General features: G+C 42.6%; 1 protein-coding gene across 3 annotated transcripts in view; it reads left to right on the top strand.

Annotated features, from left to right (window-relative positions):
• rnf103 (ring finger protein 103) overlaps window positions 1-27,639 on the top strand; it is a 452,442-nt gene that overhangs the window by 9,187 nt on the left and 415,616 nt on the right. For all 3 annotated transcript variants that reach the window (XR_011602181.1, XM_070962727.1, XM_070962726.1), the window contains exons 2-3: window positions 14,372-14,520; window positions 20,632-20,747. Coding sequence is in view for 2 of the 3 variants with exons in the window: in XM_070962727.1 (XP_070818828.1) it covers window positions 14,372-14,520; window positions 20,632-20,747 (265 nt within the window). In the remaining variant the exon portion in view is untranslated. The remainder of the gene's footprint in view (window positions 1-14,371; window positions 14,521-20,631; window positions 20,748-27,639) is intronic.

Here is a 27,639-nt window from a genome sequence, read left to right as displayed (position 1 = left end):
AACCATACCTTCACATAATGGGATATAGCTTCTGCTACCCTGTATGGTCCCTTCCACCGAGGAGCGCACCAGTTGAGTTTGTTGACTTTCCTTAGGACCCAGTCATGATCCTGTTCCTTGGTGAGTATCTCTGATCCCAAACATCCTTTCTTCTTACCCTTCTTTCCTTTTTCAGTTTTGGTAGGTGTGGCTTCTGCCCACCTAGAGAATGGATCTACACAAACTAGAAGATATCTTTTACCTTCGGTTCTGTGGTCTGCTCCCATATCAGTAAAGTCAATTACTATTTCTTTCCATGGGGAAGCAGTTACTGGGAAGCTATCTAGTCCAGCCTTGAGTGAGACCTTTGGATTAAATTGACTGCATATCTCACTTGACTGTACAAAATATTTAGTGATATCTTTGAGGTGGGGATGCCACCAATGTTGTGAGATGAGGGTTGTTTTGAGCTAGCACAGTGACCTCTATGATGTGCTTCTTGGCATAGTAAGTAGTAGTAAGTAGTTTAGTAGTCCAGCTGGAGCTACTATATTGCGTTTGCGATTTCTCCAGAGCCCAGTAGAATCTGTTGTGGCTCCTTTTTCTATCCATGCCTGTTTTTCAGATGGAGTGGCTGCTTCTTGGAGTTCTTTGATGTCCCGTACACGTAGATCTCTATGTGTTTTGTCATCATCTGTCTTTTGAGACATTTGTTTATATACATTGTACCCTGCTATTGCTTTTGCTGCCATCTGCTGCATTATTGCCTCTCGCTACTCTGCCATCTCCTTTTTGATGTCCTCTGCACTTAACTACAGTAACCTGATCTGGTTCAAGCACGGCATAATAGAGATCAAGTAGCTGATTCAGGCGTTTAACAGGGGTGCCAGCTGATGTCACAAAACTTTTCCATCTCTAATGATACATGTCCATGTGTACAGCTTGGACTGTATAAGCCGGGTCGGTGTCGATAGTTACAGTCTTTACTTTTGCAAATTTGCATGCTTCTGTTATTGCAACTAATTCTGCCATTTGTGCTTGTCTGCTGTGCTTGTCTTGTCTCTAATCCAGCTGGTGTTTCTTCTACAACAGCATATGATGTCACTAACATGCCAGTCGGTGTATGTTGGCTGCGTCCGTTGCAATATAATATCATTTGAGCATTTTCAACTGGTTCTTTAGGTAGAGTGGAGTGTAGTTGCATTTCCTTATTAGTTTCTGCTACACAGTCATGATCTTGTTTGGTATCCATCTGTAGGGCCATATTACCTCCCGCACTAGTGAAATGAGTGTGAGGTTTGTTACGCAGCTGTTGTGGGCCTTGGATTCTATGTGCTGATCGTGTGAATGCATTGGAGTCAAGAAATGCTTTCACTCCATGTGTAGTGTGCACAATAGTCTGGTTACCCATGGTGATGTGAGATGTTTTTTGTACTGCTTTTCCTATAGCTGATACATGTCTGACACATGTAGGGTGTCCTATTTCCACATTATCCAACTTAGAGCTATAGTACATCAACACTTTCCTGTCTGTTGTACTCCTACTCTCCCCCTTTTGAAAAAGAACGGCATTCAAAAAAACATCCTTTTCATCAACATCCAAATTAAAAGGCTCTGAGTATTTCAGAGTATGGACGGAGCAGACTGTGAACAGAGCAGTTTTAATGTCAACAAAAGCTTTGTCATTTGATGTTTTGGCGAGGGTGTGTTATCTTTTGGCTCAGTACATTGTGTCTCTGGAGGAGTCAAGGTCTTAACTGGCATTTGATGTTTTGGTTGTGCAGAGGACAGTGTCTGAATGGAGAATTTGACTTCTCCCACAGAACACTGACAATTTGTCAAAAATGTTTTTGCCCTTTTTACTTATTTTTCTGCCTTGCCTCTCTGCAGCCTTCCTGCCTCTTGTAGCTTTGCTTTCACCTGGTCCATACTTCCTTTTGCCTGCTTCAAAAACATACTGAAATCGCTTGGTTTTGGTGGAGCGCTTTCACATCCTCCAAACATTCCCTTCATTTGCATTTCCCTAGTCCAATCTACAAATCTACCCATTCCTTTCTCTTTTTTCTCTTTCAAACGGGGCGCTGATCGCTAGATTGTGCAGACCCACAGTTCTCCCGCTCCTGTTTGGACGGGATGTAACTGAAATGAAATTTCCCCTCCGGGGGACTAATAAAGGCATTCTGAAATCTTTCTTTTGCCATCTAGCCACTGTTTCAAATAATACCGACCCCAAGGAGCCAGGTTTACAGTCCTTCCACTTATCAATAACTTTCTGTGACATCTTTAAATATTTGTACACGTGTTAGTTGGAGAGGGTGAATGGCGCAGTACCCGAGTGAGGACCTGATCAAGAAGCTTCTACATGGAGCCTATTACACTGTGTGCTTGATCGCTGGGGGGTTCCCCCAGTCTATTCCCTATTTAATTCACCAACCTCCATAACACCCTAACTGAAAATCCCCTCTGAACTATTACAATGGCCCCTTTTACACAACTACTTCAGATCAGTTGTGATGACTATCAAACAAAAACTTAATTTAGTCATGTAATGGTGGCTTGAGGATTGATCTTCACTCAATTTCAGAAAAAACAAAGTCCTTTTTAAAGTCGTTCTCTTTGGGTGATGTTCCCATTTATTGCAAATAAAGAAAAAAGGGCTGTATACAAAACAGAACTTTACCATGAAGTTGATGTTGAACTTAAAGAGCTTTCCTCTGGCTGTCGGTAAGAACTGTTGTGCTCCCCACCACCATTGAACTCAAACTACCAATCTTCACCTCATCTTGTACAGCTGCTGCTGAGCAGCTGGTAGGTGGTTACTCATTGAACAGAGAGACAAAAACTACAATGCACCCTCAAAATACAGAACTTGCACAACATAAATGAAGAATGGCTCCTACACACCAGCCCCATAATTGTGTTGGTGTGCACTTACAATTACATAATTACATACAGTTCAAAAGGAGCCAAAAAAGAGTGTATGTGCAAATCTCAAATCGCAAATCAGTGTTCATAGTTAGTTGTAATATCAGTCTTAAATTACATGCTTCCAGCAGCATGCAGAGCTTTGTGACAGGTCTCTCCAGAAAGCCTGTTTTGGTTTTAAGCTGAACTGACCAGACCACACCTCTCTTGTCTGGAAAGGGTTTGGTCACTTTGCCCATCAACCATGAACTTCGTGGAGCAGAGGGATCCGTGATAATAACAATGTCATTAACAGCAAAGTTCCTTGTGGCTTTGTCCATTTTTGTCTCTTTTGGAGCAGTGAAAGGTACTCCCTTACCCACCGCTTCCAAAACAAATCTGACAGGTACTGGACCTGTCTCCATCGCCGTTTAATGTACAAGTCATTTTCATTAAAGAGTCCAGCAGGAAGAAGTGGTTTAGCCTTCAACAACAGAATGTGGTTTGGTGTAAGTGTTTCCAGGTCATCAGGGTCATCAGACAGTTTAGTGATGGGCCGACTGTTAAGAATAGCTTCAACCTCACAGAGAACAGTACAAAAACTCTCATCATCCACGGTTTGCTGTCTAAGGATAGAGTACAACACCTTCCTTATGAGGCGAATGATCCGCTCCCATGCTCCACCGTGATGGGATTCAGCAGGGGGGTTAAACGTCCATTCTAATCCTCTTCTTGCTAAAGCACTTTGTATTTGCTGTGATCCAGGTTTCTGAGAGCCTCCCTCAGCTCTCTCTCTGCTCCAACAAAATTTGTTTGTCTGACCTGAGGTTGGAGACTTGTCTACGCCGACACATAAACCGTCTAATGGCATTTAAACAGGAATCTGTGATAAGTGAATGGGCTACTTCAAGATGTACTGCTCGACTAGTCATGCATGTGAAAATCACTCCATATCTTTTGACCAGGTTGCGACCTCTCTTAATTTCAATTGGTCCAAAATATCCACTCCTACATTAGTAAATGGCGGCAAGTCTGGCAAGATTCTTTCAACTGGAAGGTCGGACATTTTCTGTTCTCCAACCCTCCCCTGAAGACGACGGCAGATAACGCAGTCAGCAACAATTTTTCTGCAGGCTGAATTTGCATTTGTAATCCAGTAGGTTTTTCGAAGAGCAGATATCATGTGATTACGTCCAGCATGACCCACTTGCTTGTGAATGTGTTGTAAAATAAGTTTACATATAGGTTGATCCTTAGACAGAACTATAGGATGTTTCATTGACTCAGGCATGGTTGACTTCCTCAGGCGGCCTCCTACTCTTAACAGCCCATCTTGGAGTACAGGATCCAACCTGTAGATGTGACTGTTTGTCTGCACAGATGACGCTCCTTTCTCCAAGAGGGAGATTTCCTTTTGGAACCTTTACTGTTGACAGAGGTGAACAATTTCCATTTCTGCATTGTGTAAATCATCCCAAGTCAATGGCTGAATCTTTATCTTTGCTTTGTGATTCTTCTGCCTTTTGGTTTTATTGCATGAATGCTCATTAGCTGATTTACTGTGTTTTCTTAACTCTTGAATAGATCTTTAAACTTCAGAAACCAAGCAACTGAAGTTTTCAGTTTTTCCCAATCTGAAAAATAGTTGAGAAGCTTGTTCATAGCATTGGATGCATCATCAACAACACAAGAGTTAACTATGATGTCCTGTTTGACCTCAGGGTCATCCAAGGTGACGGCAGGTTTGTTCAGCTCCTGTTTTGGCCAATTCTTTTCATCAGTCAGCAGAAACTTGGGTCCTTTGAGCCATCGCTCACTCTTTGAAAGATCATCATCTGACAGTCCTCTTGAAGCCTCATCAGCAGGGTTCTGTTTAGATCCTATGTATCTCCATTGGGCCACCTCTGTAACTTTACTCTGTTTGCTACAAATGTGTGGAATCTCTTTGTTTCACTTGAAATGTAATTAAGCACAGTCCAGAAAACTGACTGGTCCAATTTCAGTCGAAGCTCCTTCTTAATCAGCTTGTCCATTCTGACAGCTAAAACGGCGGCTGTAAGTTCAAGCCTGGGTATTGTAGTTTGTTTCATGGGAGCAACTCTGGACTTTCCAACCATGAAAGCAATGTTTACCTCCTTAGAGATGCTCTCCAATCTCAAATAAGAAACAGTGCCATATCCATATTCACTAGCATCTGAGAAGTGATGCAGCTGTGCATTGTTTACTTGTCCAAAGTCCTTTGGCTTGATACATCGATCCACCTTTAGCAGTGACAGTTTTTGAAGATTTGCCAGCCACTGTGTCCATTTTTGTAAAAAGGTTTGTGATATTTTGTCATCCCAACCAACCTTTCTTTTGCACAGCTCTTGAAACATCAGCTTGGGAGGCAGTGTGAATGGTGAGAAGAATCCAAGAGGATCATAAATGGAATTAGCCACTGACAAGATACCACGGCGTGTGTATGGACGGCTTTCAAGCGCAATATTGAACATGAACATGTCTGCTTCCACACACCAGTGCAATCCAAGAGCTCTTTCCACAGGTAAGTTGTCTTTATCCAAATTGAGTTCTCTGGATGCCTTCGAACGATCATCTTCAGGGATGCTTGCTATAACTGCTCGACTATTGCTCATCCACTTTGAGAGCCGAAAGCCTCCCTTTGCACATGCAGCAGTGAGATCTCGCACCATCTGCAAAGCTGTTCTGAGGACACACACTTTAAACAATCATCCACATAGAAGTTTTCCTTGTTGGTCTGCAACACTTTGTCACTGTAAAGAGCCGTGTTGTCATCAGAAACTCTCTTTAATGCATAATTGGCACAGCTTGGTGACAATGTTGCTCCAAAAATATGAACCTTCATTCTGAAGTCCACCAGAGGTTGTGTCACATTTCCATTAGGCCACCACAAAAAGCGAAGAAAGTCAACATGTTTCTGAGATACCTTTACTTGGTGAAACATGGCTTGAATGTCGGCCATTATGGCAACTGGTTCCTGTCTAAATCTCAGAAGGACGCCAAAAAGAGAATTTGTGAGATCAGGACCATGTAACAGCTGGCTGTTCAAGGAGGTGCCTTTGTAACTTGCTCCACAAACACAACTCTCAAAGTTTTCTTCTTGGGATGGTACACCCCATGATGTGGAATGTACCAGATTTTGCCTTCAGTGCCGTTCAGTTGGTGTTGAGGCACCTGCTCCGCATAACCATTTTATGACAATAACATCATTAAGGAAGTGTACATACTCCTGATGATATTCCTTGTTCCTCTGAAACTTTCTATTCAAGCTCATGGCGCGTTGTTCAGCAATGTACCGATTGTTTGGCATGATGACATTATCAACCTTAAAGGGTAAGTCAACACAGTACTGGTTATCGTCAAGATGAATTGTGTTTTCCATAATCTGGAGAAATCTCATGTCTTCTCTTGACATTAAAGTGTCATCACATGACCTTTCATTGAAGTCTTGATTGTATTGTGTGATCAACAGCTGTTCCACTTTATCTATGAAGATCCTATTAACGGTGATAGTAGGGCAGCCATCCTTCCCTGTATCACTTCCACTTCTTCTAAGTGGGCCGTTCACCACCCACCCCAATAGGGTTCGAACAGCATAAGGTCCATTGCCACGGCTGTTGATGATTTCCCAAGATTCCAAAAGCTTTGGAGCATTTGTGCAAATCAACAAATCCACTCCAGCGTCAAGTTTCGGAATTTTAATCTTTTGCAGATAAAGTCATTCTCTGAGATCTTTTTCTGTCATAATGTTGTGTGTTGTAACTGGCATGGTTTGCTTGGTGTGAACCTCAGGTAAGTCTAAAAACCTGTTGTCAACATAACCAGCTACTTCCAATCCAGTCAGAATGTGAGTCTTTACAGTTTGTGCTTGTCCCATAGTTTGCAGGAAAATTTGTGCTTGGATGCCATCCATGTTTAGCTGTCTCATCAGGCGTTCAGTACAAAAGGTAGCTGTGCTTCCTGGATCCAGGAAAGCGTAAGTTGTCAAAATTTTATTTGCATTCTTGGCCTTTACTTGTACATGTACAATTGAGAGAACACATTCCTGTTTACCGGCCCCAGTATGAGCACAGGTCTGCTGAGGGACGACAGCATTTCTTGGCTGTTCAGATGCTCTGGGTTTAGCTGCAATGTGTAGCATTGTGGGATGCTTGGAGTTGCATACATTACAGGTTAAACGGTTTGTGCAGTTCTTGCTGACATGACCTGATTTCAGACAACCAAAACAAACACCACTGTGCCTTAAAAGATCAAGTTTCTCACAATGCATCTTGCTCTTGAGTTGTGCCCAGTCTTCTATTGCGTGATCCTCTTTACATATGCAACATGATGTAATCTATGTTTTTGATATGGAAAAGGCATGGGAACTTGGTGTTTCTGCAGACTTGAAATCTGCTGATGTGCTGACAGCTGCCACGGTTGCAGGATTTTTATTTCTGGTTGAAAATTTTGTGTGAGCCTTTCCTTTAGATGTAATGTGCTTGTCTTGTATATTACCAAAAAACGGGATCAGAGAGAATTTTCATCTGATGTTCCAAAAAATTGACCAAATCTAAGAACAAAACTCTGCTGCCGTGTCTCTCCTGTAGGTCACAAGCAGCTGCTCTCCATCTTTCTCTTAATTTGTATGGAAGTTTCATCACAAGCTGTTTCTGGTTTGATGGTACATTCATCTCTGCCATACAGATGGAGCGGCCTCGAAATTCCCCTCCAGGCCAAAGGCCATCCAGCTTCCAGCCGGCTCCCAGCCGGCTGCCAGCCAGCTACCAGTCCCCCCCTCCTCTTGGGGGTGTGCCCAGAATCCACTATAAACACGCCTCTTCATTCAATTGCAGGGTGTCACCAGGAGATGGCGTGTCCCTCACAGGAACACATCTCAAGGGCAAAGATTTTTACTCCACTACATTCATCTGCTTTAGTAGGCTTATTTGTAGTTAGGCAGTCACAGTTACTCAACTATTTTACGTTGATTATTTAGATCAACTTAGAAAAATATTTCTCGCACAAAGTCTTAAAAAAGTCTTAAATGTGTGTTTCCATCAGCCTGTTTTAATGCATATTTTCGATTTGCAAACAGAAAATTCCTAAGTTTTTCTCTTACAATATACTGTATGAATGTTTTTGTGATTGTTGCGATCAAAAAAAACAAACTCATGTAAAAAAGTTGTATATAATCACTTCCTATATGATAATAACCATACTTCACATTACAGAAACAGTCGAAAAGATTCAGTTCCCATCTTAAAAAAAACAAGTTTTAAGTTGAGAATACGAAACATCAGCTCAAAGTTACAAAATTGTGTGGTGGAGATTTGGCGCAGTTGGTAGAGCATCCGTCCCATGTATGAAGCTTTCTGCAGCGGCTACGGGTTCGATTCCGTCTTTCAGCCCTTTGCTGCATGTTATCTTCTTCTTCGAAAAAAAAGTTACAAAATCATTCCTGAGTCATAAAAGTGATGTATTTTTACAAAACAGCCTGTGACTCCAAGAATAAACAGGCTCCATCTGTTTACATAGAGTTTGCTTTTGATAATTATCAACAAAAATGATGACCTAATTTTACTTTACATGTGCTGGAACAGAGACAGAGCTGCAGGAGCAGAGCACGTCATCTGGAGATTCCAGGGCTCGCCTATGTTTTCCGCAACAGGCGCGCGGCTCTCTGCAAAAATAGACCAGGAAGCGGCCAGTAGACAGTCATATTAGTATTGGTTGGATATGCGCTAATTTTTGCGATCGCAAGATTTCCTGGTCGGACTGATAATATACATTTTGATGCATGAGGGAGGTGGGAAAGTTGGCTTATCCATAAATGTAATTAAGTGTAATGGAAACATTTAGTGAAGTCTATGAAGTAGCCAGCGACACAATATTAATATCTGTGGCACAAATTGATTTTTAATTACTGGAGGTACGCGCTCCCCTCAGCCCTCCACCTATTTTACTGGCCATAGCTAGTCTGTGGGACAGTGGGGGCTGGGAGCCTGTTTGGCTGGCGACCATCCATTGAGTTAGAACAAAGGATACACTGTAATGCAAATAATGACTTTTCAGCCAACAACGCGGCCGGCTCGACACTACACATGCCTGACAGAGTGACAGACAGGAGAACATCATGACGCCCGTGGTGATGATGCGCGATGTGTCAGTGAAACTACAGGTTTACTCAGCTCTGAAATGTGCCGGGAGTTAATCGCTTCAAATGCACAAATGCAGTGAAGTTCACAAACCACCAACAGTTTATAGAATAGGATGGACAGTCTATCAGTGGCCATTAGAGCAGCTCTCTAATAATTAAAATAGATGTCACACTGTGCGAAGAGCTTAATAAGTTAACAAGAGATTTGGCCACGACAGCTGAAACAATGAAACAATTGGATTTATACTTTATCTAAAATCGGGGTGAAATATTGCATGCCACGGATTAGATAGATACAGAAATCATCATCTGAGAAATAGTCATGATACTGATTTCACTGTTTCTTGGCCGTTTTCATGTGTGTGTGTTTGTGTGTGTGTGTGTGTGTGAGCTGACGCTGATTGGCCCATCTACATCGGCCCATTGGCCCTTTATGCCCCACAACATAGTTTTTTTTCATTGGTCTGATTGGCCCATTAGGATTATTCATGATTGAATGTAGGTGTCCGTGCTGGGGATGAGGCTCGCTGGCTGCGGAGGGAGAGTTGATGTTGTAGTAAGAACCTGTCTGCCTGGTCAAACATGATGAAGTCATGTTGAACATTTCCGTTTCCCAAAAAAAACATTTATTTGAGGTGCAGCGGCACAATATTAATATCAAACACGCATCCACAACGCCTGACGTAAAAAAAAATGCATTCGTGGTGCGCTTCTGAGTACCATGTTTACCCGCGACTATAACTTTTTTTTAATAGTTACTGTTTATATTCATCGCGTGAACAGTCTGAAAAAAGAGACAGAGACACAGAGAGGAGGACACAGACAGTCACACAGACAGAGCGATGAAAAAGATCAGTGATAATTAACTACGGTATATTAAGCCTATGATGTTGAACATCGCAGTGCGCAGTGCGAGCCGTCTGCTGCGCTCCGCAGCCGCCTGTGAAGGCGAACGAAATCTGGAACCTTTCAGCTCAATGACAGGGCTTTGAAAGCACCAAGTGACTTGTTTTAATGAATTTCGTTAGATTAAAATATGTAGAACTGTAAAATATCACTTCCATGAGGCTGTTCAGTCAGACATTAACAGATCACAGGCTGAAATTGGCATTTCATCCTCCCGTCCCTCCCTCTTCAACGCACTGTAAATGATTTCTGTCCAGTAATATACAGTACACACACATACAGAAACTGCGTATTGCTGGTCACCGCATCAAATAGCGACCCGCAAATCTAAAATGCGCTACAAACAGGAAACCCACCAACTGAAAGTGGCTCCGCGAATCAGGCAGAGTATTAAACATTTAACTGTTTAGCAGTTCAGAATGCTAGAAAAACGCGACGCACAACTTCTGTTATTCATGATTAATTTCTGGGCACAAATCACTCGGCACGCGGAGATGCGCTGGGAGCCTCTCCAAAGGTGGAGAGAGATGTGGAGGAAAAGGCAGGATGGGCAGATGAGCAGATCCAAGAAGTTTGTGAACGAGCACTACAATAATGTGGATGATTAAGCATAATTATATTTAAAAAACTGCACAGGGTGCTCTACTAGACAAGCAGTTTTTCTTACAGCAGTGGAGGCTATGTACAGATCTAATGAACAACTCAGCAAAGCTGACACGGGAATAATGACTGCTCCTCCTGGTGGACTGATCGAGCGAGTGCAGGTAGTTTCCGCAAATGGAGCTTAGGGGCGTTACGAGTTGGCCCCGCGCCGATGACGTCATCGCGGGGGATCTCATTACAGTCACGAACCCGCCTACTGCAGAGCAGGGACCGGTCACGGACCCGCCAGGGCCCCAGCATGAAATTAGGGGAATTTCGAGGCCGCTCCATCTGTAAATGAAGAATGGCTCCTCCATCAGTCTCAACTGCTCGATACACTTTCGCTCACACAGTAAAAATATCAATCAAGTAGGAAACCACCCCACATATGTATGAAAAATAATGAACTTATCCCTGTGTCCTCACAGCTCAACCTCAACCACTCTATGGGTGTCCTCATGAACACTTAATCTCTACAGCTCAACTAGAGATTCTTTTCTCTACTGCTCTACAGGAGTTTTACTCTACACCACATGTGGAGTTTGTGTCCTCATGAACACTTTATCTCTACAGCTCAACTGGAGAATCTTTTCTCGACCGCTCTACGGGAGTTTTACTCTATGCCACACACAGAGTTTGTGTCCTGATGATCACTTTATCTCTACAGCTTAACTGGAGAATTCCAGAGCTATAGTGTCCCCTCAGTACTCATTCACTCTTATATTGAATTTTACATCTTCTGTTTGGCCAAATTTATTCTAATTAGGACACTTATTTACTTTCCCTTATGTGAGACTATGTGTTTATACTTTACATGTGACCATTCAATTTATTGAACAGCTTACTTTTTAATATAAAACTACTAAGATTTTAGTGATCAGAGGATGGCATTAATCAGTTTTAATTTAGTGAGTCCAGTGTACAGAAATTTCAGATAGAAAAGAGTTTTTCTGCATACCTTTGATTTAGATGCCTGGAATTGTCTGAAAAAAAGTTCTCCTCTGATTGACTCCAGTGGTCCTTAATCGGACACCCGAATCTGTTAGCCTGAATCTTCCAATGAAAGCCCAAGAACAAACCGGAAATCTTCAGTTCACAGCTGAAGTATTTACTAAGGTCACAGGTAAAGTATAGCAGCGCTGGGCTCAGAATGACAAAGCTCTCACAGGATCTCAGTCAGAATGAGCCCAGATCTCTGATAAAAGTTCACATTTATCTTCTTGGGCTGGGCCTGCCCCGTACAGGAGTTGGACTTACACAACCAAATGTAATTAGCCCCTTACCAGGACGTGGACAGACCAACCACTGTCCACATCTTGTCCTTAGAATGTGATAAGCAGCCTATGTGTGAGTGTTGTTTTGGGCATGTATCTAATGCAACAGACCCTACTGACAGAAATTAGAAGTGTCATCTGCCTCCTGTTATGCAATCTGGCTTTCACCAGTCATGTAATCTTACAGTTCTGAACAGTTCAAGGACATACATTAGGTTACACAAGTGCAGTAGAAAAGTAGAGAATAAGAACACATGATATCTCTAGACAAAGCCAGATATAACAGTATCTTTTCCTGAACACAGGATTCCTCCTAAAATGGCCATGTTCTCTGGGATCTTAGTGTTCTGAGTCATTTAGGAATAAGCTAAATTTACATGAGTAGAGGAGTTAAGGTGTTTTCATCCTTGATTTTTACACACTAGTCTGTCTCCACTATGAGCAGCTCGTCTTTGTGCTATAACTCTGTAGGGTTCTTTTAGTTTTTCCCATTTTGTAATGTTTTTTTTTTTTGTTGTTGTTTTTTGAGCATCCCTTCTCCTTTTCTAAGTTTGCCTCTTGTGGAGTGGGGTTGCATCTCTTACAATTCTCTCACATTTGGCAATGAATCCATTTTTTTTAGGCCTATTTTAGTTGGCATACATCAAAAATAACTAACTTCTTTAACATAACCAGGCACTGGCTCTTTGGTCATAGACCAACTCCAGGTTTACATTAGATTAGATAGATTAGATTCAACTTTATCGTCATTGTCAGAGTGCCACACAGAGACAACAAAATGCATTTTAGCATCTAACCAGAACTGCAAATTGTCAAAATATCCCAAAAAAATATAAATACATATAAGTAACGCAAAAGGCAGAAAGTATAAACAGTGTGAGGTAGGTGCGGGTAGGGCTGGGCGATAAAACGATAGCGATATGTCTCGCGATAGACACGTCATCAATATCAATAAAAAATGCGTTCGATAAAACATTCGATAATTTTTTTCTTTGTCGGAAGAAACCTGAAGTTGCGAAGCGAGGTTGGTTGCATGAACAAAAGCACTCACTCTCAGGTAATCAAGCAACATAGGGAGTAATTGCTAATCAGTGAGAGAGACACGCTAACAGGCCAATCATGTAACATTATCAAGTTTGGTTGCGCCATCTTGTTGTCTCGTGTTTGATGCTTCGCGAGGAGTGAGATGAGAAATAGAAAGCGCTGCAGCGAGCAAAGAAATTGTCGATAAAACAGGGAAAGTCAGCTCGCTAGTATGGCAGTTTTTTGGATTTTATAAGTCGGGCCGTAGTCAGACCAATGTGGTCTGTAACTTATGCAAGACTGTTGCCCCCACCAAGACCGGTAATACCACAAACTTATTTAAACATTTGCCGCGCTCACTCTTTGGAGTGTAGCCGTATTCGCCAACGTCCGCCAAACACAGCACCACCGCACAAGCAGCAGACCACCATGCAGAGGTATCTGCTTCAGTGCCTGATGACAAATCATCTAAAAGGCACGAAGACATAACGGAGACCCTGACTGGAGTTCTGCATGGGGCTCCGGTAGGGGACTCCATAGTCCTTCTGGGGGACTTCAACGCACACGTGGGCAATGATGGAAACACCTGGAGAGGCGTGATTGGGAGGAATGGCCCCACTGATCTAAACCTGAGTGGTTGTTTGTTATTGGACTTCTGTGCTAGTCATCAACTCTCCATAATGAACACCATGTTCGAACATAAGGCCATTCATAAGTGTACATGGTACTAGAGTGCCCTAGGTCGAAGGTCGATGATCGATTTTGTTATCGTATCATCTGATCTGAGGCTGCATGTTTTGGACACTCGGGTGAAGAGAGGGGCAGAGTTGTCAACTGATCACTATCTTGTGGTGAATTGGGTCCGAGGGTAGGGGAAGACTTTAGACAGACCTGGTAAACCCAAGCGTGTGGTGCGGGTGGACTAGGAATGTCTGGAGGAGGCCCCTGTCCGAGAGATCTTCAACTCATACCTCCGGCGGAGCTTTTCTGGCATCCCTGTGGAGGTTGGGGGCGTTTCGAACCTGGGCACTGTTCAAAGCTTCCATTGCTGAAGCTGCGGCGGAGAGCTGTGGTCTAAAGGTCTTGGGTGCTTCAAGGGGTGGTAACCCTTGAACACCGTGGTGGACACCGGTGGTCAGGGAAGCCGTCCGACTGAAGAAGGAGTTCTTCCGGGATATGTTATCTCAGAGGACTGGATGGATTCTCTGCAGTGTTAAAATACATCATTTCCAGTTACCTGAATCTTTTAATGACTTTATTTCTACTGTGAAATGAAAAGCTGAACACATTTTAGGGAAAACTGCAGTGTGAATGGTATTTGTTAGAATTGGAATAAGAGAAACTGGAATCAGAAATGTATATATTACCTTAATTTAGTAGGTAATGTAACTTTTTTTTTTTTATTTTTTAGGATTGGGTTTGGGTAGATTGGTTCTTAGTCCTTTTGTGGATGATGGTTTATAGTACTATTTTTATTCCCCCACAGGAGAGTTGACACAGGGGGAGCTGTACTCAGCCATCAAGAAAGAGAAGGAGCAGACAGAGGCAGGAGATGTCACCACAACACACTTCAGTGGAGAGATGCACTTCTATGAATTGGTGGAAGATACTAAAGATGGGATCTGGCTGGTTCAGGTAAAAGCACTCTAACAATTTATTAAAACAGTACAGTTAGGGTGAATGATTAAGTGGTCATGGCAATGATTTTGCTGTCACCAGCGGGTAAATCACACTATCTCTCATCAGACACTTACTTTCTCAACATTCACCCTGTTCATCTAATCACCCATTCTAGACTGGATATATAACTGTATGCTGTCTTGATTTTGACCATTCTTTTTTTAATCTGCCTCTGCAGTTATGGAAATGCTATATTCAATCAATGCAATACCCCTTCAATGCAGGTTAAGATGTACAAACGCAGCCAGAATATTGTGAGCGATCATCTTGAGTTCTGCTTCACATTGTGATGGGATGCTAGCCAGGGGTCAGTTTCACAAAAGTAAATTGCGAGCACTGCTTTCACATGCTGATAACAGATTTTTATTTATCTGAAGGATCTCTATCTGAGCCAATTCCCTACTCGACCAATAAAGTCTAATCTAATCTGGATAAATTCACATACTGTGTTTTGTCCATCTCAGCCAGCTAGTGTTTGGGCCACTGAAACTGCACTGACTTCTCTCACTTTATAATTAGCAAAGCTAAGTGTAAAAAACATTCAGATGGCAGCCTTTTATTTTTAGTTGTCACTGATCGTCATGTTTCACCTATTAAAATGATAAACGTTAAGTCATATTAGCTTTTAACTGATTGACATCAATTCTATGAGAAAGTTTATAACAGAACAAAATTAAACTAGGTTGTTGTCACCTTGTCTGTCTGTACTCAGTCAAGTGTTATTTTGAGGGTCTTGCAATGAAGCTGGTGATATTGAAGGGTCTGGAAGTGTGGATCACAATGATTCTTCTACCAGCTGAATCTCCAGATTTACAAAATGGTCCTCACAGAAATTGATGTATTGATCCATAAAAGTGAAAATATAGATGACTGATCCTGGTTCAGTTTGTTATCTTAATTCAAGACAGGGTTTTCACAATAAGCCCTGCTTTTCTGAGCCACCTTTATGAATCACGTCTCTTATCACAATGCGAGAGAGAGGAGAGGAGAATATTCTGGATCACCGTTGCACCACAGTCAGGGATGCTTATCACGCTGTCACCCGCGCCGCACTCGGCCACTCTGACCACATCATGGTCTACCTGATCCCTGCGTACTGGCAAAGACTAAAGCTCTGCAAACCTGTAGTGAGGACATCAAAGAAGTGGACCCGTGAGGCTGTGGAGGATCTCCAGGCGTGTTTGGACTACTGACTGGGATGTGTTTAGGACTGCTACCAACAGTCTGGATGAGTACACGGAGGCTGTAACGTCCTACATCAGCTGCTGTGAGGACTGCTGTGTTCCATCACGCACCAGGGTGAGTTACAACAATGACAAACCCTGGTTCACAGCCAAACTCAGATTCAAAAAGGTGAAGTACAAGTTTAGCAAGGCGGTGAAAGAGGCTAAACGACTGTACTCTGAGAAGCTCCAACACCACTTCTCAGCTAACGACTCTGCGTCTGTCTGGAAAGGGCTCAGGCAAATTACCAACTACAAGCCTAAAGCCCTCCATTCCATCAACGATCGATGCCTAGCCAGCAACGTGAACGAGTTCTACTGCCGCTTTGAAAGACAAAGGGACAGTCCAGCAACCACCCCCCACGAGGACACCTCCCAACAGCTCAAGCTCGAGTCACCTCCACCAATTCCCACCTTAAAGGGGCAGACTGCAGCGTGTCATTCGGTCTGCAGAGAAGGTGATTGGCTGCAATCTCACGTCTCTCCAGGACCTGTATGCCTTCAGAACCCTGAGGCGTGCAGGAAAGATGGTGGCTGATCCCTCCCACCCTGGACATAAACTCTTTGAGACACTCTCCTCTGGCAGAAGGCCCGGAACCCCCCCCCGACACTCTTCACACTTCACCTCTGCCACATCTGTCACATACATTGCCATAACTATGCGTTACATTAACGCTCTGCTTGGACTTTCTGAAAGAAAAGTCTGTGTTTCAAAAAAAACAAAAAAAAAGGACTTTTTGTGTGTGTGTGTGTGTGTGTGTGTGTGTGTGTGTGTGTGTGTGTGTGTGTGTGTGTGTGTGTGTGTATGTATGTATGTATGTATGTGTATATGTGTGTGTGTGTGTGTGTGTGTGTGTGTGTGTGTGTATATATATATATACATATATACTTTAACAGCTTATTTTTTACTAGATGTGTCATGCACCAACTTCACCAAAGCAAATTCCTCATACGTGTAAAACCGTACTTCGCAATAAAGGCTTTTCTGATTTCTGATTTCACAACCTCAGAGAAAAACAGAAAGCTTTTCAATGGCAGGACTGGATTTCACTCTTAACTAGAGCTAAAGTTCAGCTCCATGAACACAAGCCAAGCTTTCCTGAAAGTTAAAACTCTCACTGGCAATGATCCACAACCCAAGTTAGCTGCATTATCTGACCCCACCTCTTTTGCTGAAAAACTGAACACTTTTTACACCCGGTTTGACATCATGGGTGAGTGCTTCCTTCACTGTGGAGGATGTATGCCAGTAGCTGACCCGCTGTAAACCAGGCAAGGCTCCAGTGCTGGATGGTATTTAGGCACATGTGCTGGGGGGAGTGTGCCATGGAGCTCTCTCCCGTTATGAACTCTCTCTTCTGGGAGTCCTACAGGACTGCCTCAGTGCCCACCCAATGGAAAACATCCACTATTGGTGGTACCCAAAAAAACTCACTCATCATCACATACCTCAAATACTTGGATGACACTGCAGTACTTGCATTACTCAGCGATAATAACTGGGTTGCAAGGAGCAATGACTCCATCTCTCATCTCACACAGTCGTGCACGGACAATCACCTACAGTTAATGTCTTCAAAACAAAGGAACTTCTGTTCCTCTGTCTTCAACACCTCCAGCCACAAATTTCTCAGCATCACCCTGGGCAATAAACTGAACTTTGAATTACACACAATTGACATCGATAAATGCTTCAAACAAAGACTCTCTGCAATCTGCAAACTTAGAGCACTTTCTGTTGCCCCCATCTTCTGCTGCTACTTTACAAAAGTATTGTTCAACCCATCTACTGCTCCCCCTGCTTCTTTAATATGCTGTCAACCCTCTCCAAGAACAGATTTGCACAAATAACACACAAGGCTGCCAAGATCATTGGCCTCCCAACCCCCAACCTGTTAGACTATGCCTTTAAATACAGTTTTTCTTGGACTCAAAATGCAGGCTGGAGACAAGAGTAAGAAAGAAAATTATCTCTTTAGCAATAAATGTGAACAAAAAACACACTCTAAAAAGTGGAGGAAAAACAAACACAAAATGCACTCACTAAGAGTCGAAATAACCAACAAAAGGAGTGAACACGGCTGAGTGCAGGGACACACCCAGCTAAAACAGACAGGGAAACAGACAGACAGAGGCATAACACTAGGAGAAAAGGGAAAAAGAGAACATTAGGACCATACAAGTTAGCAGATCCTAAGACAACCTCCCAGACCTCAATTGCACAGCCACTACATAAAGAGCTCACACAATAGCACTTGACCCTAGTCACCCCCTCAATCCACACTTTGTACTCCTCCCATCTGGTCAGCATAACAGGTCGCTGGCATGGAAAAAAGTGACATTCAGCAGGAGTTTTGTCCCTTCTGCCACAACAGAACTGAACAGAAAATCCAGACTGTAATGTGCCTGAGTTTGTGTTTTTGTATATGTGATGTTTGAGAACGCGGTGGTAGTGGGTGTATGGTGTGGGATTCATGTATGTATTTGTCTGTACTCTGATGTTGTGTGGGAGTCACGAATGTATCTGTCAAATTTGATGTTTTCTGTCCAGTTTGAGGTATGTGTAGGAACTATTTCATTAGTTTCAGACTGGTTATTTTGCTGTAACTACCAATCGAATTTCTATTGCAAACATTGAGAAAATGCTGGTTAATCAATATAACCATGATTTCCGTGAGAGCTCATCAGAGGAGCAGGCTGAAATGTCAAGAGAAAACATTAAATTTATGAATGTTACTGACAGCTCAGCAGTGCTGAAAGATGGTCATTACTCCCTTGACTTACCTTTCAGGCATGAAAATTCCAGCAGCCTGATGAACCTGAAGAGGAAGTTTGGAAAGAATGGAAGGTTTCAAGAGGAATACACTTCTTTTTTTAGTAATGTAATCAATCAAGGCTATGCTGAGATTTTTTTCCAGCAGACCAACTGAATCAGAATGATGGAAAGGTCTGGTATATTTCATGCCACGGGGTATACCACCCCAGGAAAGGAAAGTTGAGAGTGGTGTTTGAGTGTGGAGGCTAAACCAGATGCTAAAGGCCTAGTGTGCATTGTGCAACTTTAAACAAAACACAGTGTACTGGAAAGGCCCATCACAAAGGTGTGTTTGCTGTTGGAGGCAACAGACAAGAACAATAAGAGACAAACTTGACCTTTTCTCTTTTTTACAGGAATATCAAAGAAGAGAAGATTCAGTCAAGCTTAAATACATGACACATACCACAGACTATATAAGTTTATTCTTAGCTATATTGAAATGTATTTGTAATTGTGTTTACATTTAGCACAATTAGGGGCCGGAGTGTAAGGAGCTATTTTATTAGTTTGATTATTTCTTTATTGTTTGTTATTTGTGCATTTGTTTGTATTTTCATTTTGTAGATACTAGGGGACACTAAGAACCATACCAAGCAATTGTTGAGCAGGATTAGTGGTCAAGGTAGGGAGCGTGTCAGTCTCAGGTGTTGCACCAGGAAGGGACAGACTTTTTTACCAGAGTAAGGGAAAGACAGCATGATTTCTGTATGTTCACTTTGAACTGGAAAATAAATCAACTAAACATGGATCTTTCCTGGACAATGTTTTAGTTAGTGTAAGTTTTAGTTAGAAGATAAATTTTGACAAATAGCCACTACAGTGTGTATTTGTGTAAGATGAGGTTGCACGGAAGGTGAAAGCAATTTTCCTTGCAGAAGGACAGATAAATCTAAATCACATCTAACTACAGGAATATGCTTATCATTACTAATTCCAGATCTAACATTAAAGTAGCCTGTTTGATGTGGCCAACACAACCAAGCAAATAACAAAACCAGCTGAGTTTGCAGTCGGAAGTATGGAGATAATGTTAAAAGCTACATGAAAAAACTGTTCCCCACATCCAACCTACTGCTCTGGTTACCTTCCCCATCTCTGTGTTACTGGAGTCAGCATCATAGTGAGGAAAATAGTCTTTACTGGATGTGACTACAGCACTACGAGTATGTGTATAGCCCTCTAGTGCATGTTATCACAACCATAGCAAAGCACCTTATTTTATACCAGTAATGACGATGTTGCAAAATCGATTTTATGGCATAACTTGACACCGGCGACTGTGATGAAACCTGTATACTGCCCACCCCTAGGTCATGCCAAACTAAAGATCCACATATGAGCCAGACAGTCCATTTGATGAAATGTCTGTGCTTACAGCTGATACTCTGCCCTGGGAATCACACAGGCCAGTCTATGGCACAGGGACCGAAAGATGGCCTTTTGTTGGAGGCAGAACGCTCCAAACAAATTGACAGCAACGACCCTTTAGTTTGTTAAGTTGTAATGGCTAATGTGTTGGAGAACAGTTGACCGCAAGACACCATGGGCATCTTGGTTTTTTAACCCAGGTTTACTTTTTAGTTTTATGAATCTTTAACTTTGTTTGACAGTACCTTTACCAGTTTATTTCATCTCTCTGTTATTTGATAAGCCTGTATGAGCTTCTGCATGACTGGCTTTGTTTGGGTTTTGTCAGTCTGACGTATCAAAATAAGCTGATTAGCGGCTGAAAACCATTGCAAAGTGATTAAGTGATTAATGATTTCAGAAGTCTCTTTCAAATTAAAAAACTCAACCCCATGTTAATATGGAGCACAAACATGTATAAAATGGAAAATTTGAAAGGGATATAGTAAAATAATATAATCTCAACCCAAAATAGATCATTAAATGAGGCTCCCATGAAGTACTAAGAAGAAGAGGTTATTGCCTCCACTTACAGTGTCAGAGAGGGTTTCATGTCCCTTGACAGATTTGTTTTCTTTTACCTGTCTGACCATATCATGTTCCTCTGTGTTACTGCAGGTCATTGCCCAGGACAGGGAAGCTCTGCTCAGTCAGTCCAGCTGGGGAAAGATGGTGCAAAAAGTGTCTCAGTTTGGGATCAGAACTGGAACCTTCAATTGCTCTAATGACTACAGGTGGGAAACAGGGCTTTCCTCAAATGCACTGGCACATTTCTTTCATATCAGGGCTCACTGACTCACTGACAAAGAATGCAGATTTGGAATAAATACTTTAAAATATTGTCCGTCATTGTTTGTACCACAGTGTGCAAAAATCTAAAGATACAAACAAAAACAAGATGACACAGTAAAAGTCATATCTATCTATCTATCTATCTATCTATCTATCTATCTATCTATCTATCTATCTATCTATCTATCTATCTATCACACACATACTCACGCACATATATATTAGGGCTGTCAATCTATTAAATTAAATTAAATTAATTAAATCAATCACAATTTACTGTAATTAATTGTGATTAATCGCATTTTTCCACTTTAGACTGAAGCTTGTAATGGATATTCATTTATGGAAAATCATGGAATTAATGTAGAATCAACACACAGAAAGTACATTTAAATTCAAAGAACATTTTAATAACTTTCTTTCAGCTTTGAGTGAATACAGTTTCTCTCCAAGTTAGCAAAAACAGAACAAAAAAAAACATCTTTCTTATATCCACTAACAGAGATGATAACAAAGCCCAGACTTACATGTTAAAGTGCAGGTCCACCACTTTGAGAATTTAAATATTTCTAAAAAAGAATTTGTAAACTTATTACATGAACAAAGTTGCAGTAATATACTGTAATATCCACTTACACAAATAATAAAACAAATGCAGGCCTATACTTTAAAGGGCAGGTTGAATATCAAAAGGTTCAAGGCCACTAAAATTAAATATCAGCTTAAAGGGCAATTATTTCTTAAATGAATGATGGGTAATGTAAATGATGTTAACAACAAAAATCTGTCCCATCTTCATGCCAGTTGAATTTCAAAAAGGTGCACAAGAGTCAATGCAAATATCAAAGAACAATTCAATTCAATTCGATTCAATTTTATTTGTATAGCGCCAAATCACAACAGAAGTTGTCTCAGGACACTTTCCATATAGAGCTGGTACAGACCAAGCTCTTTTATCTACAAAGAAACCAACAATTCCCCCATGAGCAAGCACTTGGCGACAGTGGCGAGGAAAAACTTCCTTTTAACAGGCAGAAACCTCGAGCAGAACCAGACTCTGGGTGGGCGGCCATCTGCCTCGACCGGTTGGGTGAGAGAGGGAGAGCAAGAGAGGGAGAGTCAGACAGACAGACAGACAGACAGACAGACAGAAATGCAGTCAGAGAGAGAGAGAGAGAGACAGAGAGACAGACATGCAATCACAGTAACAGTGACAGTGGATGTAATAGTAGCAGTAGCAGTTGCAGTGGATGTCAGGCAGGGCCAAGGCAGGAGACGCAGCTGAAATCCACAATCCAGATTCAGCCACTGTCCATGGGAACCTGCAAGACGACAAAGCACAGAGACTCCGGGGAAGGAGCTAAGTTAGTAACACGCCGTGGTAGGACATGAGAGTGTGCGGATGGAGAGGGAGAGAAGGACAGAGGAGCTCGGTGTATCTTTGGATGTCCCCCGACAGTCTAATCCTATAGCAGCATAACTAGGGGCTGGTCCAGGACCAGCCTGAGCCAGCCCTAACTATAAGCTTTATCAAAAAGGAAAGTTTTAAGCCTACTCTTAAATGTAGAGACAGTGTCTGCCTCCCGGACAAAGACTGGAAGATGGTTCCACAGGAGAGGAGCTTGATAGCTAAATGCTCTGACTCCTGTTCTGCTTTTTGAGACTTTAGGAACCATAAGTAGACCTGCATTCTGGGAACGCAGTGTTCGAGTAGGGCAATAAGGTACTATGAGCTCTTTAAGATAAGAAGGTGCCTGGCCATTTATGGCTTTGTAAGTAAGGAGGAGAATTTTAAACTCTATTCTAAACTTTACAGGGAGCCAGTGCAAAGTGGTGAGTATTGGAGAAATATGATCTCGCTTCCTGGTTTTTGTCAGAACACGTGCTGCAGCGTTCTGGAGCAACTGGAGAATATTCAGCAACGAATTTGGGCAGCCTGATAGTAAGGAATTGCAATAATCCAGCCTGGAAGTTACGAATGCATGGACTAGTTTTTCTGCATCATTTTGAGACAAAATATGCCTGATTTTTGCGATATTACGTAGGTGAAAAAAGGCAGTCCTTGAAATTTGTTTAACATGGGAGTGAAAGGACATGTCTTGGTCAAAGATGACTCCCAGATTCTTTACAGTGGTGCTGGAGGCCAGCGCAATGCCATCCATAGCTGCTATGTCATCAGAAAGTGACTTTCTAAGATGTTTAGGGCCTACTACTATAACTTCAGTTTTGTCTGAGTTTAGCATCAGAAAATTGCTGGTCATCCAGGTCTTTATGTCATGAAGACATGCTTGTAGTCTAGTTAACTGACTGGTTTCTTCCGGCTTCATTGATAAATATAGTTGGGTATCATCTGCATAGCAATGAAAATTTATTGAGTGCTTCCTGATAATCTTACCTAAAGGAAGCATATATAAGGTGAATAGAATTGGTCCAAGCACAGAACCCTGCGGAACTCCATAGCTGACTTTAGTGAGCACAGAGGAGTCATCATTAACGCATACAAACTGAGAGCGATCTGACAAGTAGGATTTAAACCAGCTTAGCGCAGTTCCCTTAATGCCAATGAAATGTTCCAGTGTCTGTAATAGGATACCATGGTCAATGGTGTCAAATGCAGCACTAAGATCCAATAAGACTAGTACAGAGACAAATCCTTTATCAGATGCAATTAGAAGGTCATTTGTAACTTTAACCAGTGCTGTCTCTGTGCTATTATTGTTTAGAAAGTCGCACAGCTGATTGGCAACTGCTTTCTCAAGAGTTTTTGAGAGAAAGGGAAGGTTGGATATCGGTCTATAGTTGGCTAAAACCCCTGGATCAAGAGTAGGCTTTTTCAGTAGCGGTTTTATCACAGCTACTTTAAAGGACTGTGGTACATAGCCTGTTGATAAAGACAGATTGATCATGTCTAATACTGAAGAGTCAATTAGAAGTAATACTTCTTTAAACAGCTTAGTCGGGATAGGATCTAAAATACAGGTAGATGATTTTGATGATGAAATTATTGAAATTAGTTGGTGAAGGTCAACAGGAGTAAAACAGTCTAAAACTGCGACAGACTGAGTAACAGTTTCTACGATTTCTGCGTTTGAAGACAAAACAGTACCTGTTAACGGCAGGAGTCGATGAATTCTGTCTCTAATAGTTAGAATTTTATCATTAAAGAAGCTCATGAAGTCATTACTGTTCAGAGCTAAAGGAATACATGGTTCAACAGAATTATGGCTCTCTGTCAGCCTGGCTACAGTGCTGAAGAGAAACCTGGGATTGTTCTTATTTTCCTCTATTAGTGCAGAGTAATAGGCTGCCCTGGCACTGCGGAGGGCTTTCCTGTATATTTTAAGACTGTCTTGCCAGGCGGACCGAAATTCTTCCAAATTGGTAGAACGGCATTTCCTTTCTATTTTCCGTGAAGTTTGCTTTAATTTGCGGGTTTGAGGAGTATACCATGGAGCTAACCTCCTCTGTTTAATTTTCTTCTTTTTTAGGGGAGCAACAGAGTCAAGTGTCATACGCAATGAACCTGTAGCACTATCAACCAGGTAGTCAATCTGGGAGGGACTAAGGTTAGCATAAGATTCCTCTGTTGTATTGAGACATGGCATTGAATTAAATGCTGATGGGATCATATCCTTACCAGACAAGAGTCTGGTATAAGAATTTTTGCCTACTGGCTGGTAGTCTGGTAATATGAATTCAAAAGTTATTAAATGATGGTCTGATAAAAGAGGATTCTGTGAGGAGACTTTTAGTCTTCGATTTCAATGCCATATGTCAGAACAAGGTCGAGGGTGTGGTTAAAACAGTGAGTCGGTTCATGTACATTCTGGTGGAAGCCAACTGAGTCTAATACTGAGATAAACGCAGTGCTAAGGCTGTCATTATCAACGTCGACATGTACATTAAAGTCACCTACAATAATTACTTTATCTGCTTCAAGGACTAAACTTGATAGAAACTCCGAGAACTCAGCTATAAATTCGGAGTAAGGACCAGGAGAGCGGTATACTACAACAAATAAAAGTGGCTGCACTGTTTTCCATTTCTCATGAGAAAGAGTGAGAACAAGGCTTTCAAATGAGTTATAGTCGAGTTTAGGTTTAGGGTTGATCAAAAGGCTTGAGTCAAAAATGGCTGCAACTCCACCTCCTCTGCCTCGAGGAATGTGGGTATTAATATGGCTCGGAGGAGTAGCTTCATTTAGGCTCACATACTCTTCAGGACACAGCCAGGTTTCAGTCAAACAAAATAAATCAACAATATGGTCTGATATTAACTCATTTACTAGAACAGCTTTAGAGGACAGAGATCTGATGTTGAGGAGTCCACATTTAATTCTCCTATCTTGTTGTACTATTGCAGAGGTTGTTCTAATTTTAATTAGATTCTTATGTTTAACTCCTCTTGTCTGTACTTTTGGTTTACTTAGTTTACGTGGTCGGGGGGCAGACACAGTGTCTATGGAGTGTTGGGTGGGTAACTGCTCTAATGGAGGCGCAGAGAAGCGTGTAGGACTGCAGCTCTGCCTCCTGGTCTCAACTCTGAGTTGTCAGGGGTTAGGTTCATAAATAAAATCGGTCAGATTTCTAGAAATGAGAGCTGCTCCCTCCAAAGTGGGATGGATGCCGTCTCTCCTAATCAGACCAGGTCTTCCCCAGAAAGTCTGCCAATTATCAACGGAACAAGGAAAGATACTGCTGAAAGTTCAGAACATTTCACTCCAAAGAGACAAGTTGGCTTAGCCCTTGTTTGCACTCAGTCAATTACTATGGCAGACCAGTTTGTTAACATTTTCAGGGGACTATTGAATGATGTGGCCTGAGAGTGACAACAACCTCTTGCAAGGTACTGTGGTTGCAGGAGTTGATAGGAACTTGCGTGCAGTGGATGCCAGCCTGGCATGCGCTTCTTCTCTCTTTGACCACCATTGTAGTGGACACCCCTCCATGTCCATTTTTGACTCGGAAAGAAAGGTTGGTGTTGTCCTTCTGTTGAGCTAGGTCCCACGAGTAGCACACTCCTGTAGTGTAGCCTGGCGTAGAAGTAGTCTTAGTCAAGTGTTTTGCTCTGAGATGATACTCCAAAGACGAGTTACTTCCGTGGTAGTTAAATTCGGCTTTGCTGGGTATGCAAATGACTCGCTTTCTCCAACAAGCCATCAGGCTTCAAAAACTTTCCGCCTAATATTCTGTCCCCCATCGTTATGCAGTATTCTGGTGCTCTGTAGCCAGGGTGGCTTGGTTTGGCCACACGGGCTACCAAAGGTCAGGGGTCAGTCAACACACGGAATAAACAAAACTGCGTTAATTGCGTTTATATATGTGTGTGTGTGTGTGTGTGTGAGATCTCAGATGTTCTTCCTGGTGTCTGCTGGAGCCATTCTCCCAGCTTGGGGGTGACCGATCTAAGTGTCCCGATCACTACTGGGACCACTTTTGGCTTTATGCCCCACATCTTCTCCAACTCCTCCTTGAGACCCTGGTATTTCTCCAGCTTCTTGTGCTCTTTCTACCTGATGTTACTGTCACTTGGGATCGCTATATCCACCACTGTCACTGTCTTCTGTTCTTTGTATACCACCACTATGTCTGGTTGATTTGCCATCACCAGTTTGGGTGGCACCGTGGAAAGACTGTCGCCTCACAGCTAGAAGGTCTCGGGTTCGATTCTCGCTGGGGGCGCTGGGGGCGTGTCCTCCACCATGCCTTCAGTGCCTGCTGCTCAAGGAACGGGGCCTTTCTGTGTGGAGTTTGCATGTTCTCCCTGTGTTCACCTGGGGTATCCTCCATAAAAAATACCCCCACTAAAAACATGCAAGGAGATCACCACCTGACCAATGGTGACGAAAAGAACTGGGTCCCCGGACACCAGTCGGATTGCAGCCCACCACTCCAAAATTTCACCAGTGCATTGCACGTGTGTGCATGTGGATGTTGCTGTGTGTCAAATAAAGGGGATTGTCTCTCTGATTCTTCTTCTTCTTGTCTGTCTGGAACTGGAAGTCCCACAGGATCTTGGCTCGGTCGTTCTGCATCACCTTTGGAGGTGTCTTCCACCTTAATCCTGGGACCTCCAGCCGATATTTGGTACAGATGTTCCTGTGTACGATGCTAGCCACCTGGTTATAACGCTCCATGTATCCCTTCCCTGCCAACATCTTACACCCCACTGTTACGTGCTGGATTGTCTCAGGGGAATCTTTGCACAGCCTGCACCTTGGGTCTTGTCTGCTGTGGTAGATCTTGGCCTTTATTGACCTTGTGTTCAAGGCTTGCTCTTGTGTGGCCATGATCAGTGCCTGTGTGCAGTCTTTCAGTCCAGCCACTGGTATGTTTTCGCTCTGTCAGCCACTTCGTCAAGCTCTCGATGGTCCATGCCATGCAGGGGCTTGCCTGTCCATGCCAACCCTTCTGGCTCCTCCTTACTGGGCTTCTGCTGCCTGAGGCATTCACTCAGCAGGTCATCATTAGGGGGTATCTTCCTGATGTACTCCCAGAGGCTTGTTGTTTCCTCCTGGATGGTGGCTCTGACGATCACTAGACCTCCAGTCTTCCGCTTAGTGTATAGCCTCAGGACGCTGGACTTAGGGTGAAACCCTCCATGCATTGTAAGGAGCTTCCTTGTCTTGATATCAGTGGCTTCCATTTCTTCCAGTAGCCAGGATATTATACCAGCAGGGTATCTGATTACTGGCAGGGTGTAGGTGTATCCATGTGTGTGGCATCAAGTCATAGGCCTTCTTGTAGTCAATCCAGGCAGTGCACAGGTTGGTACTTCTGGTCTTACAGTCCTGGGTGACTGCCCTGTCAACCACTAGTTGGTGTTTGGCTCCTC

The sequence above is a fragment of the Chaetodon trifascialis genome, chromosome 5 (assembly GCF_039877785.1).
Source record: "Chaetodon trifascialis isolate fChaTrf1 chromosome 5, fChaTrf1.hap1, whole genome shotgun sequence".
Classification (NCBI taxonomy): domain Eukaryota; kingdom Metazoa; phylum Chordata; class Actinopteri; order Chaetodontiformes; family Chaetodontidae; genus Chaetodon; species Chaetodon trifascialis.
The sequence above is the reverse complement of the archived record's forward strand: the minus strand, read 5'-3'. Positions and strand labels throughout refer to the sequence as shown.